At 35.0% G+C, this 15,267-nt stretch overlaps 1 protein-coding gene across 2 annotated transcripts in view; it reads right to left on the bottom strand.

The window, feature by feature from the left end:
• PHF14 (PHD finger protein 14) overlaps nt 1–15,267 on the bottom strand; it is a 151,531-nt gene that overhangs the window by 122,302 nt on the left and 13,962 nt on the right. For both annotated transcript variants that reach the window (XM_042888710.1, XM_042888709.1), the window contains exons 4-7: nt 14,795–14,939; nt 7,017–7,176; nt 2,575–2,686; nt 382–519 (exon numbers count right to left, since the gene is read on the bottom strand). In XM_042888710.1, the coding sequence (XP_042744644.1) occupies nt 382–519; nt 2,575–2,686; nt 7,017–7,176; nt 14,795–14,939 (555 nt within the window). The remainder of the gene's footprint in view (nt 1–381; nt 520–2,574; nt 2,687–7,016; nt 7,177–14,794; nt 14,940–15,267) is intronic.

A 15,267-nucleotide genomic window follows, 5' to 3' on the forward strand; every position in this document is an offset into this window, starting at 1 on the left:
GCAATGCAGTTAAATGTCTTAAGACATCTGTACAGCCTTAGACAGTCGTATAGACTATGAAACACAGAATACTATACTACACTGTGATGTGTCAATCCAGGTGAAGTTCAATAAATAGATTTAGAGTTCATCCCTCATTCATCTACACAATATTAAGCTGACTTTTGTATAACATTCTCTATTCCTTTTCCTGTGTCATTTCAAAAGATGGTCAGAGCTGGAGAATTTCACGAACAAAGAGCCCTCTCCGCACAGTTCTTTTGCTTGGCCTACCACTTGACTCTGAAATAGTGAATAAGATGGGCAGCATTTCAGGTTTTCCTCACAGGCTTTTCATGTAACCCTTTGATTGTATCTTTTCCATAGGTACACCAGAACTACCTCTTCTGCCGCTGCTTCTGAGAGCAGGCCTTCCTTCTGAGCACAGGTCACATGGAAATAAGCTCTGCACATCCCAGCATCACAACTGATGCATACTCCAGTCCTGGCAAAACGAGGATCTTCACAAAAACTGCATTCCTGAATAAGAAAGGGTAGAAAAATGTCACAGTAAGTACTGTAGGTGCATTTTGCTTAATATTTCCTTGTTTACTTCTTACGTAGAGATATTAAACAGGTGCTGGAGTTAACTCATAACAATACAGGAACCAGGTGTGTTGCTAACATATGACAATATTTAAAGCTTCACCAATACCAAACCCCAACAACTGACCTCATTTTCAAGAAGCAATGGAAAAATGCTTTAACAATCTTAAGAACATATAGGATGAACTTATATCCTCTGGATGACTGAAAGCCATAGATAACTACATAGCTTTCTTTTGATAAGCTATGAATCAGGAGCCAGTGCGTGACAATGGATGAAAAAGTAACACAGAAATGTAAATATCAATAAATAAGTTTACAATTCACTTAAGCACAGTATTAAGGCTTTGGCTACATGCATTCTAAGCATAGCTGTTTTCAACACAGCAAACTGTTATTCACTAATGTGGCCTGGAAAAAATATAAACTTAGCCAGATTAGTTCCTTGGTCTGAGTCACCACAAATTCATACTGAACAGCTGTTCCAGCAAACTAAAGCAATGAGTGTCTAAGCAGGAATAAGCAAATGGGAGCAATGCTGCTATCCAGTGCGTAAAGATGACCTAAAATTACACAGCCATGTATTAATCTCTCACACGCTGAGTATGAAGCAAAGCTGTGTATCACCTACAGAAATTATCTCCATGCAGATAGTTAAAGAACAACAGAGAGGAACTGCAAATGAAATTCAGTGACAGAACATTCTCAAGACACTACACACACTTCCTTAAAAGGCACTATGCTGTAAAATAACACATAACAGAAAAGAAACTAATCGAATCATAGATTATTATTTTAAACCGATACTCCAGGGGGAAATTCAGCTAAGCAAGCTGTAACTTCCACACTTGATTTGGCAAACAAGGAGAGTTTACAGCTCTGTGAGAGTAATGAATCCTCATAAGCACAGTTCACTCATCTTACTCAGAGTAAACCTTGCACCTATAATGCCAATACAAAGAACAAGTATGATTCATTGCAACAATAAGGCTGTAAGACTTTGTAAGGAAAAAAAAAACCAGGGGGGGGGAGCAAACAAGCTAGCAAACTTTTCTAAGCAATGCTAAATACCCCAGTGGACTCATGTTGACTGTGCTCCTCACACAAAGAAGTACCATGCAGGCCGAAGTGCTTTAATTTATCTTTTAAAGTTTCTGTATTTTTAAACAGTTATTACATATTCTAATTTAGTATTCAGCTTGACAAACTGACACCCTAGGAAATTTACAATGCATTAATTAAGCATTAGAGAAGCAGTAGCACAGCTATCTTTCCTTACATTAGCCCAGCAGTTATAGATTCTCTGCAATGTTTCCAGGGTTATAGCAACAATATCAAGCAAATTAGTGTTGGTCTTTGCCATTTACAATGACTTTCTGTATGTTTTGTGTATGACCACCTTCGACCACAACTGAGCATATTTATATGTAAAAAAACATTTTAATATTACAGACAATTTTCCATTCAGGTTTAGAGTCCCATACTCTTATGTTGTTTTCATGCTGGTGGTGCAAGGAGGTTAATATTGCTTTCTAGCAACCCTATGCATTCTAGTTTATGATTACAAAGAACTTAAAGTAGTTCTTACTGAATATACATCTGTATCTTTCTTAATCCTCAAATCCTCCACCTCAATTTCCTTTCCTTCATTTCACATCCCATAAATCCTCTTCTCTCTCCATTCACATTTTGGCAATCTGCCACTAACTGACTTTAAAAGAAGGTAACTGACACCTGTGTTAAAAAAAAAAATAAGGGAAACTGAGAGACAAAGAGCAATAGAAATTACAGAGAACAACAATAAGGGAAAAAAAACAGCTGTAAGAAAAAAAGGAGGGATGAGCAAAATTACAGGAAACATGAATTTTATCACATTTTCCTTTCTAAATCTCACTGCTACAAACATAAAATAAGATTGAAGACACATTATTTCTATGTAAAAATATGAAATAAAGCTACTGGGAAGGAATATGAATCTTCTTAACTTACCTTGGCACCATACTTTGAATAATTCATTTCTGTAAGCGTTACTGGCCGCAATTTGTCAATATCTCCAAATGCCACTCCTGGAACGTAGAGGGCACAAACAATATGGACCCACCTAAAACAGCAAATAAATTTAGGTTACTGTTATCAGTATTTTGTTCCCATATTACGCTCACCATTTGCAGATTTTTAAGTACTGTGTAAATGATACAGATGCTAGAAAAAGATGATCTAAGTGAAAACACATTAGAAGCAGGGAGGGAATGTGCATTTGGAATTTAAAAGCTAAAAACAAATAGCAGCAAGTTTTTGGTACAACTGTGATTGCTTTGCTTGTCTGGATCAGCAAGATTACCCTCACATTCTGTTCTGATGATTCTTAAGTAACGTTTCACATCACTGTTTATGCTGCAGGAAAAGTATATTAAGATTTTGACATTACCTACAAAGCCTAGACAGACCAATAGGGTGAGATGGTGGAAGTGAAGACTGGAGGTACAAATTCATACAGGTAGTAAGAGAAAAATTCCTGTAACATTAACAACTACCTACAAGTCATTAACTCACTTCATTCTAAGGAATGCTTAGTAAATCTAATCAAAGCCCTAGCACCAATCAGTTCATTCTGTTGTATTCCACAAGGCTCAGAAAAACATCACAGAATCACAGAATGGCCAGGGTTGGAAGGGACCTCAAGGATCATGAATCGCCAACCCCCCTGCCACATGCAGGGCCACCAACCTCCCCATTTAATACTAGACCAGGCTGCCCAGGGCCCCATCCAGTCTGGCCTTAAACATCTTCAGGGACAGGGTATCCACAGCCTCTCTGAGCAGCCTGTTCCAGCACCTCACCACATCTTCATGAACACACAACCTATTCTTTTCACAAAGAAATCAAGATACTACTTTTTAATTTTGCCCTCCAAAAATGCCACATGCAAAATAAGATCTGTACCCTTGAAATACAGAGATCACTCAGATGTTAATAAAAGTCTTGTAAATTCTGTGAGGCTTCTTTTCTACATACCACCATTGATTTAAGATGCTTTAAATTAATTTGCATAAAAGGAAGTTACACATACTCACAATTACTATTCTTAAAAAAAAAAAAACCAAACACACAAGGCTCTGGTTGAAGATTTTGATAGTAAGCTGAGGATACTGGTTGCCTTAAAACTTACCCTCCAAAGTTCAGTATAAAGATACACTTTTCTACAAGCATCTGCTTCTCAATTTAACTTGCAGTTTTTTTATGCTCCAGTAGTGTATTAAATGCTGCTGCACTCAGTAGGAGTTTATCTATGGTAAATCCAATAGCTGGCTACTTACTTCATATTGACCTTCTCAAAATGTTTTAGTACACGTCACCCAAGTATTACAGTATTACAGATGTAAACTGCCATTTTGGTGTGATTGGCACACAAGTACCTTATTCCTTTAGTCCCCTTTACGAGAACTCAGACCTGAATCTTTACTAAAAAACAAAGAAATCAGTCAAGTTCTCAGCTGAAGCAATTTCAGCTGCTTTTAATACCAGTTCTAAATATTTTCCTGCTCATTTGTTTAGCTGCACATGTTTTAGAAGATTGTAATTAAGACAAATTGGGTAATCAAAGAAGAATAATCTTCCTTGTTACTTTACCATCCATTTTGCTTGGAGCAATGATGACAGATGTTGATTAGGGAAGAAGAAAAACTCTACACCATAACAAGAACAGAATTCATATTCTTGGTTAATAGCATTTTGAGAAATAAAATTTCATAAATTCACATTTATGTTCATGAAACTGAGAGGTTAATGTGAAAAGGCTTCTGTGAGAAACTAAGCACCTAATTATTCTAATGATTCATATAGGAACAAAAAAATAATTCTAACTTGATTATGAAAGGAAACTGAATAGGTTTGGCTGCGCTTTACTGCAATTTCCAGCCAATGATGCATATAAAGAAACATAGCAATGGATATAGCATACATCCTTAGCTTGCATTGTCCCATTTCCTAAAGATTTCAAATTTATTAATAAGCAATAGAAAAAAAGAGAGAACAGTATTATTTACATTGGCTAGCATTGTTTTTTTTTCTAGTACATGAACCTACCCACCTGTAAGTAAACCTCTACTTACTCATGACAACGTATCATGTTATCCAAACACAAAAATACAATAGCAGGGATAATGAACTGACACTTTACTGTCCACAGTCAACCAAGCAGGCATGTGCTTTTGCACAAAGTATCAGAATCACAGATAAAACATTTCTATGTCAATCAAAAACATGCTGCCATTTTATAAGAAATTTCAAGCAATAATATTTAGAAATGTTGTGCAATTTATATTACAATTATATGAGAAATAACTAGATAGCAATTAAACTACCTTAAAAAATGCAGGAGAAAAAAAAAACCTGAAACATATATTTCCAAGTGATATTAATTCTGGTACTACCAAGTTGTTAGACAACTGATTTCAGTCTCTAGTAACATTTTGACCACGCTGTAACATTATGAAAGTAAAAAAAATTGTTTAAACTATTGTAACAGTTACACTAGAGCAGCTCCAAAAGTAACACCTCCTATGTTGGCCCACAATATCAGAAGTGGATATTGGCAGTAGGGCAGTAGAACCGAACCCTTAGGTGAACACATTGTCACATTTTATCTTGAGCAACAGATGGCGGTAGAGGGGCAGTCCGACACGCCTTAGAGGCTAAGGTGCATTACTGAATTTCTCTGTGCAGAAGAAATGGCACCCATTATGCATCAATGCCTGCCTAACGTTTGTGGAGACCAACTAGTGGATACTAGCACAGTGAAGCAGTGGGTGGTGTTTCAGCTATGGCAACCGTGGGCCACCTCCACTGGTACATAATTTTACAAGTACAGCATGCAGGCTGGTCTCCGTTGCTGGATGAAATGCATAGCTAAAGGTGGTGACTTTACTAAAAAAAAAAAAAAAAAAATACTGTTTTGTAGCTGAGAATTTTCTCTGTCAAGCAGTGTTACTGTGTTCTCTGTATCTGTCGTTATTTCCATGAAAATCAATAGGAGACATTACTTCTGGAGCAACCTATGTATAATAAAGATGGACTAATCAGAAATTGAGGACTGGAATCCCAAAAATTCTTTAAAACAAGCACAACTTCAAATACACTGTCAAGATTATTCACTGCAAATCTTGACTCATTTATAGAAATTCCCCCCACTAACAGTACATTATTTTATTGTATTTTCAGCGCTCCCCCTCATAAGACGCATGTAGAAGACACGGGTTGAGGAAAAGATTTAACAAGTGTATCTGTAAGACATCTCAGCTACAATTGAGAAGCTGAAGTTCATTGCAGGAAGGTAGTTGCCCTCCAAAGATGATGTCAAACAAAGCTTTCCAAAATACCATCCAGAGCTCTGCTGATCTTTTAATGAGGAAAGGATTTGTCCATTACAGTCCCAGCAATAGTACAAGTTTGTGTAAGACATGAATGGGAAAAAAAATGTTTTGGCTTACATTACAAGACAGTTAAAGTCATCTAAACATGAGTCCTTGTGTTTAAGTACAAAAAACAGTAAACTGTGAAGGCCATTACAACCCAGTAGATGGAGAAAGACCAAGGATATGGTTATACTTCGCTATTTGCTACTACCAAATATGTTGTACCATAACATATAGCTTCACGTAAAAGGTAATGTATCTATTGGTTCACACTGAATAACATGAAAGGGCTGAATTTTAAAACATTTGTACTAATACCGGAATAACTGAATTCCTTCCAATTCAACCACAATCGTCAGTAAGATGTCTGCAGACTTCTGCAATCCTACATATCAAGCCTGAAAGTTTCATATGTCGCTGCAAACCTGCAATTTACATAATTGTAAAATGTATGGAAAAATAACTTAATTGCTGCGATCTAAATAATAATATATTCATCAACATTAGCCAAAAAACAGACATAATTGATAACTCTGCTCTTCTCTTTACTGCAGAAAATAAGTTTCCATTAATACCCATGTATTAATTTATTTTTTAAATAGAAAGAAATGGAAGATATTGCATGAGAAAGATCTACTATATCCAGTAAGACATCTCTACACATACAATACATGGTGATTTCATGTTGGGTAATAAGTATTACCACTTCCTGAAGTGGTGTTACATTGCTTTACTTAGAAACATCTGTTGCTCATACATCAATAAACCATCATGCTCAAATTCAGTTTAAGAAAACATTCTTCACACTAGTTGGGAAGATATTAGGTGTGCAAATAAAAAAAAAAAAAAAATTGGGTGACTGCCTATCCAGTGAGCACCCCACTCTAAAATGAACTGAGAAAAAGAATACTAACAGCTTAATTTATGACTCTTTTGCCTATAGGAATAGACTAGAGCAAAATCCCACCTTTGAATTTAAGCTGATATCAATTTAAAATGGCACTTCTTCAGCCTTACCTGCCTGCATCTGTCTCCTTGAAGATCCCATCTTGGTTAGGACATAGTTCACAACTAGGTGTGACACCACATTTGCATGCATCACAGAACCAGGGTTCAGTGGAATTTTCTGAAGCTGAGCTCATGATAGAATCACTCTCTCCATCAACACCATAGCAACCTTCACACATAAAAAAAACGGAAGAAAATATAAGGAAAGACAAGTAGGCATACAGTTCTTAGTTTATAATTTTCAGCAGGAAATACACACACACACACACACACACACACACACACACACAGTTTCATGACAATGAAAATCCCAAGAAAGCATCCAATATTTTTGCAAAAGTAACTTCAGTGCAAAACTTCTATTTTCACAGAGGCTCTAGTTCTAAAATGTGATATAATATATAGGAATGTCTTAGATTGCAATCAAAAAATGAAAGGAAAAGGTTTACTTTACTCTGTTCTTTCAGCCTATTCATTATGAAGTAAAAAACTAAGACTTAAATGAACCCACAAACACTGAGCAAGAAACAAAGCACTTTTTTCAATTAAATGCATACATTTCAGATTAAATATAACATCTGATGAAAAATTTAAGAAATTTTATAAAATACTGAAATACGTTATTTCTTAGTGTCTTTAGACAATTCTCAGTCTATTTATTATCCTGTTAGATCTTTTACATATCTTTCCTCCACTGTGGCAATTCTAGAGCTTCTGCTTATCTACACGTCTTCTTGCGCAGCCTGGAAACTTTACTTTCAGTTGAATTAACAGTCTTACCAAACTATAACATGGTTTCTAAAATTCTCCAGTACTAGCAGCATGTCATGAATCCATGTGTATCATTGAGTTAAAGGTTTGAGAGCATGTCCAAGGTTCAAGACATTCCTATCTTTCTCCCTCTCATTACCCTGTTGTCTTTTTTTTTTAAACGAGTTGATCATGCCAGCAGTATGCAGACAACAAATATCCATTCCACTTTTCTGCTTCACATTCAATATCTAATTCAGCAAGAGAACATACACATTAAGAAAAACCAAACGTATTCTTAAAACCCCTGAAGCATAAATCTAAGACCTTTTGTAATTTTAAAATCAAAGTATTGTTTGACAAGCACAGATTGAGTTTTGACAGACCGTTTTACTTAAAAATGTTTTTAATATATTCATCAATCATCATCACCACTTTTAGCTGGTTTTAAATTATGATCAAATTCATTGTGTCTCAATTCTTTTTTTGGTATAGTCAGTGTAGTCAGTGTGTTTTTATGTTTTTAAGGTGTTACTGCATGCTTAATCACCATAAGATCAGGAAAATTTCCCTTCAAAGCGATTTAGAAGCTTGTTACTTCAATTTTGGACGAATATGGACAAGAGTAAGAGTGCTATTACTACTACTGTAAATGACAAAGAAAACTCAAAGCTTATCACCAGAAAACTATACTTCTGCATATGCCACACTGAATATTTATCTGCTGCTCAGTGAGAAAAAAAAAAAAAAAAAGAATTGCACTGTCAACATCAAAGCAGAGACCTTACTGAAAGATTAAATTCAGTTGTTTGCCAGATAAGAATGATCAAGTAGCAATTTTGCTTGCAGAGCAATTAAATCCTTTAATTTTTATAATTAAATAGAAATGTAATTTATTAGTTTGGTTCTCTACTGACTGTAGTAAAACAGCTACAGTGCTCTAACCCTCTTTATCACAGCAACTGAGATAATAATGTAAAACTGTATTCAGAAAGTAATCAGAAACACTATAGGTACCATTTAAGAAATGCAGTCCTCCATTACAGCATGGGGTTCATCAATAAATACTTAACTAAGACAAAAGTACGTTCTGGTTTTTTTGTTTGTTTTTTTAATAAGAAGTATTCCAGAATCAAGAGATAAATAATGCTCAGAAGTGCATCCACAGGCAAGTTGCATTAGGTATACAAAATACCAACTAGCTCACTTGTAAACTGATTCAAATTTCTTTAGCATCGCAGTAGCTTTAAAGAGCATTGTAGATAGCCTTTTTTTTTTTTTTTTTTAAGTTGTAATGCCACAGTGTTGAATAACTGCCAGCAAAGCACCTTTTAAACAATTACATTAACGTACAAACACAAAGCCCACTGATATCATATAGCCGATGAAAAATTTAGACTTTGAGAACAGTCCGTAGACTTTGAAAAAAAAAAACAAAAAACATTTCCCTAAATAAATTTATTAAAAATTACATAACACTACAGGAGGAGAAATACTGTCATCAATCAATACAGCAAAATAAGATTAGTTTCTTCCAAACAGTGACTCTTCTGCAATCAAGTGTAACTACATTTGCTTTTCTAAACAAAGCACCAGCCTACTAAAATTACAATGGTGTCGTATCTTCACTCTGAAGGATTTGCCAGTTGCACTTATCACTCAATTCTAGCTAATATTTTGTTCCTTTTTCCTAGAAAACTTCAACATGCATTAGCTGTAATTATTTCCACCCTTATCATGTATGTTGACATCAAAATTGTTTTTTCTGTAACACCACAAATCTAGGTCATTTTCTCATGAGGATTTATAACTCAAGTATTTTTTCCTAATTCATACAACTGTCTTAGTGACAGCTTTAAAGACTTCCAGATCTATAACAGACACAAGGAGGCATTTAGTCTTTTCCCTGTCATTCAGCAAAACCTAAATATACTGTTACAAGCAGCAAAAGTGATGGTCATTAGCCAGAGAAAATACACTGGATTTCCAGTAAGGGCTGACATCCTTGTTTCAGCTGGGACAGAGTTAATTTTCTCCCCAGTAGCTGGTATAGTGCTGTATTTTGGATTGAAGATCAGAATAACATTGATATTATAACAATGTTTTTATTATTAGAGAGCAGTGCTTACACATAGCCAAGGACTTTTTACTTACTCATGTTGTCGTACCAGGAAGAAAATGGGGCTGCACAAGGAGATGGGAGGGGCCAGACCTAGTATTGCTGATCCAGACTGACCAAAGTGATGCCCTATACCATATAATATCATGCTCAGCAATAAAGCTGGAGGAAGGGATGGCCAGGGTGGGTACTGCTGCTGCTTGGGGGCTGGCTGGGCATCATCAGTTGGTGGCAAGGAATTGCCCTGTGCATCACTGTTTTCTATATTCTTTTATCAGTATTATTTTCCCTACCTTATCTATCCTACTAAATCACCTTTATCACAACCCACATGTTTTAACTTTCTATTAATTTTCTAATTCAATCATTCCTTCAGGAAAGAGAGGTGGAGTGAGCAAACAGCTGTGCAGTCCTAAGCTGCCTGATCTTGTCTAGAAGAGCTGAAGGAAAGGAAATCCAGCAAGAATGCTACTGGCTTCTAAATAAAGTAAATACCACACAAAACAGTAATGATATTATTTGACATCAAGATGACAAATGTACAGGAAGAGCTGTAACAATTTTTTTTCTTTTTTAAACAAGAAACAACAAATCCCCTCAGTTTTACTTCAGTTGACATAAGAAAACAAAAGCACAAAACCCTACTGTAGAAATGTATGGACTGGGCTAAAAATCTCAATTTCAGCTTAAGTAAAAGCCAAACAGCTGCAAACTCTGTCATAGGTAAAGAAAGCTGCTGAGTAGCAACAACATTTAGAAAAAAACATTTCTCAAAGTTTCTCAATATTGAGTTCATATTTTCCTCTTGCTATCATTAGTTGTAATAGTAACTGTGAACTGAAAGCCTAAATTGATCGGATTAATATTACTTTTTCAAAACAGTTAATGAAATGTTATATGCACACAAACTGTGTACTATTTATCAAGTACATACAAACAAGTAAATATACTAAGCAGGATTCATCAATTAACACTGATGAAAAAGATGGATTTGCAGTCCTAAACTAAGCCACACTTTTAATGACTGTCAATTAATTTCAAATAATAGTTTAACAACCATCCTAAAAGACATACATCATTTTTTAAGTTGAAAAAATAAAAAGTGTTCTCTACTGCAGAGCTACAACACAGTTTGTATATTAAAATCAGACAGTACAGAAAGCATTTGATTACAAAAAAATGTCCTTTTAAAAGATTCTCAGTGCTACTTTTATGTCTTTTTAAAATGCATAGGCACACAGACATGAAACTGAAGCTGCTGGACAAGTCTTTCCAAACTTTTTCTTGAACATTTACTATGATAAGCATGACAAAGCTGTTCTAGCTGACCCTCCTGTACTAACTGTTGGGAACTGTGGTTTTTGAAACAGAAAGCAATGTAACAGCTCACTACCACTCTATCTCAAAAGCAACATTAGGAGGTAATCTTCCAGGTTCTTTCTCAATGCAGCACAGTTGTTTAGGTGGTGTAACTAGCTTGGGATTGAAAGGCTAACAAGAAAAAGATAATTCTTGTAATGAAAACTATAGGTTTCATTGGAGTTACTGCATCTGGAATCTAGTCAGCATTAAGTGCACCATCTACCCCTTTCACCTGAAACTATACTATAAAACCCCCAACATTTTAAACAACTGAAAATGCATACTGTTTTTCCTTACCGTTCATAGAATTTTGGTTCTTTGGACTACGAGAGCCTCTTCTCAACCAGCGCTCATGAAGTGCCCATGTTTAATATAAGTAATCCTTATTATTCTGTCACTCTATGTCTGCCATTTCCTTGAAAGCTTCTTGCACTAAACAATAAAGCTATATGATAGCAAAGCCCATGAATTTAAATATATGAAATAGTCAAGAGGTTGAAATTCTCCTAGCATTTACTCTTCCACAACCTGAATCTACGTATTATGACTGCAGTTGTCTACTGAACATAATTTCATACAGAAAACTGAATTTCCTGAATTTAAGTCTACCACATACTGCCATTAGCTTGTTTTTATGCATTATCATTAAAATGAAATTACAAACACTTTAAGATGCTAGCATTAAAGCAAGTGTCCTGAAACATACGTCACTGAGGGAAAAGGGAAGAGAGAACCTTCTCTCCAAGGATAATCTTTTGCCAAACTGAATGTCTGCATATGCTAACAACAGTCACGTATACTTCAAATCCTGATCTAATTATAAAGTTCATGAAAGCATGAACTTACGTGAACTGTAGGTTTTCAAAAAGAAATGCTGTGAGATAACGATATTACATTCAGTCCTTAACTGGATCAGAAGTTTAAAATAAAGACATTAACCATGCACAATAAGAATATTTTTATTTAGACAAGGGAAAGTACTAGAGTACATAACAAGACAAAAATGAATGTTTACATCAGACGTAAGCAAACCAAGATAAGCATCAAAATTAAAGCACATGTAGACTACACTACTGCTTCTAGCAAGTTAAGCTTTATTTCCCACGATACCCAGCATGCAAAAGTTAAAAAACAAAAAAAAAACAAAAAAAAAAAAAAAAAAAAAAAAAAACACAGAGGGGATGGAAAAGTAACAGCTAGAAAAAAGTGGAACTTCTCTTTCTTGTTTATTTCCCAGCAAATAACACAAGGGCAATAGCTGGCAAGCATACTATCTACAGTTAGATCATATCTTATGATATGCATCAGACATTCTCTTCAGACACACTGCAATCAATATGTCACGACAACTGACATCACAGTTGGGGGTGTCCTGCTACTACAAGATCTTACCACAAAAGCATTTATCCAAAGTGACAGATTACTGCCTGAAGATGATTTTTTTTTTTTTTTTTGGAAAAATAAATGAGAATTATTTGCATGCTGAAATAAATACACAAGCTACTGTACAACAAATTCAAAAGATTTTTTTTCTAGCAATATAAGCTGCTATTTTTCCCCTTAAGAAAAAAGGATTAATATGTGAATTGAGAACAGATGTAGTTGATGAATGTGATAATTTACAGACTGAACTTAAAATTTTTTTAGACATAAAAATGTCAACTATAGGACTGGGTATTAGTATATACATGTATGCTGCTTGTGTAGGTTATGGAGTAGTTACAGACTCCTGACTAGAAAAAAAATGCCATTTGGTCTTCAAACGTGACTGAGTTTTTACAAGCTGTCTGCACCAGAAAGGCAGTTTTAGGATGAGTCACACAGGCCACATATATGATACGAACACCACATAAAGAGTTGCCCTAAAAGGAAATAAATTTCTAACAATCTCAATGTCTGTTCAGTAAGCCAAACAAAGAGTTCATTAGCCACCCACAATTTTATGTCCAAACTAGAATCTCCCTATACATCTTGTAGACCAAATAATAACATTTGTCCAGAGCTCTGACAAAGTTACTCCCAGATGAGTTACCACTCTTCCTTCCTATGGAAGACATTATGCAATTAATGCAAGAGAGCAAATCAAAAGGAATGCAAATCATTACTGATCAGGCAAATACTAAATCTAGTGGTTAAGGTACTTGTACCAATTACTCAGGTGCACAGAGTATGCACAGAGGGAAGCTAGCTGTGCTAGAAAAGCCAAACTACACGGAACAAGAGTGAAGGGAGGTTTGGACTGTGACAGGAATTTAGGAGTTACAGTACATCTCAACACTGAGCAGTAGGTATCTAGAAACGAGGATGGAATTCCACCTGCCATTTCCTAATTGGTATTAAACAAGGAATTGAACCACAGATGAGTACATGAAAAATACTGCTTTGAAACCATTTTTAAATGTGTGAAAACAAAAGTAGAATAGCAGATAAGGAAAAGCATTTCCTACATGAAAAGTCATGCACCAGTGAACAACTCCAACAAATTTTAAAAGGGCATAAATTACACAGATTATATAAATATCATTCATGCCTTTGAAGAATAACAGACTACCTTCTTTTAACTTCAAGGATTAAAAGTAGCCTATCTTATTTAAAAGGAGAATAGTACAGGATGGCAGAAATAATAAAAAGTTTTCATTAAAAAGAAAACTTAAGTTGTCAAGAATACAGAATTTAAATTTCAACAAAAATATGTATGCCTATCTATATTTTTATCTACTTTATCTTCCATCCTCAAGAGAAAGAGCAAAAACAATCAGTCTCATCTTTCCCATAAGGACCATTAAAGTTCCACATGCTCATCTCATGATCACCCAGGAAGCGCTCCTTTAAAAAAACATCAGTGAAAACTTGACTACAGAAACCTATTCTTCTCATCTCTTGAGATCATCTTTTAACTTACCAGTATATCGACAAATCACAGAATTGCAACCAAGTTAATACTTCAGAACAGTATTCACAGCAAATATCAGATCATTTCTCTTAAACCCTCCCCCATACACTGTAGGAAAGACCTCCTACACTGAGTATAAACATCTACCAAATGCCAAAGCAATTAGCAAATCAACAATTTAAGTATATTTTAACTTTGAAATTGCCATTAAAAATTAGAGGCCAAGGCTAGCTGTCACATTCAATTCTTTTCTCATCTCTCTGCCTCTTTAATACAGCAAAAATACATGCAAAAGTCCCTTTCCCCTATGAATTCTCCTATTCTCACTATCTTCTACCCAATCAAGCAATCAAGTTTGCATACTGAAATAGACAATTTCATCTGATATTAAATCCTAAAGTCTCGAAAATACAATCTACAGTCAGAAGCATTAGCAAAATGTCATCAATTTCACAGATATACGTAGACCATGACCTATCCTGTACTTGCTTATATTAGCTTTCCTAAAATAGATGAATGCAATACTACAAAGAATCCATGTGGCACTACAAAAAATTACTCACCAGAGTTCAAAGGCTTAATTTTTTTTGAAGCAAGTAAAAGTTTTAATAGAAGTAAAGCTTATGCTTTCTTCATGCATTAACAATGAAGGAACTGTATTACCTTCATGCACTGTTATTCCACAGTTGTCACATTGGATTATTTCATCAGCATCTTCACTGTTATCTCCAAGACAAACGCAACAAATCAAAATATGGTCCATTTTCTGGGAACTCCAATTTTGGGACTTCTCAAGGATCAAGGAGTCCTAATATCAAAAAATGAATGCACAAGAATTACAACAGGAACTTCAATTTTATGTAAAACAGAAGATCTGTTATTTGTTCAATTTTGTGGAAAAAAGAACAACAAAAAGCCTCATGCACTTCTTGTGAAAACATTCAAACTCTTCATCCACAAAATTAAAGGATGGAATGAATACAATCTGATCTTACTAGGTTTGTAGTTCTGGTTGTACTGAAATCATATATCTGACACTAACAAGGAACACAACAGAAAGCCATCTAAAAAGGAAAAGAGGACCACCAAAAAAAAAAAAAAAAGAGGTGACCTTCAATATCCTAATATTTAGAAAG

Source organism: Lagopus leucura, unplaced genomic scaffold, assembly GCF_019238085.1.
Source record: "Lagopus leucura isolate 7727_CA_CO unplaced genomic scaffold, USGS_WTPT01 Super-Scaffold_100157, whole genome shotgun sequence".
NCBI classification, from domain to species: Eukaryota; Metazoa; Chordata; class Aves; order Galliformes; family Phasianidae; genus Lagopus; species Lagopus leucura.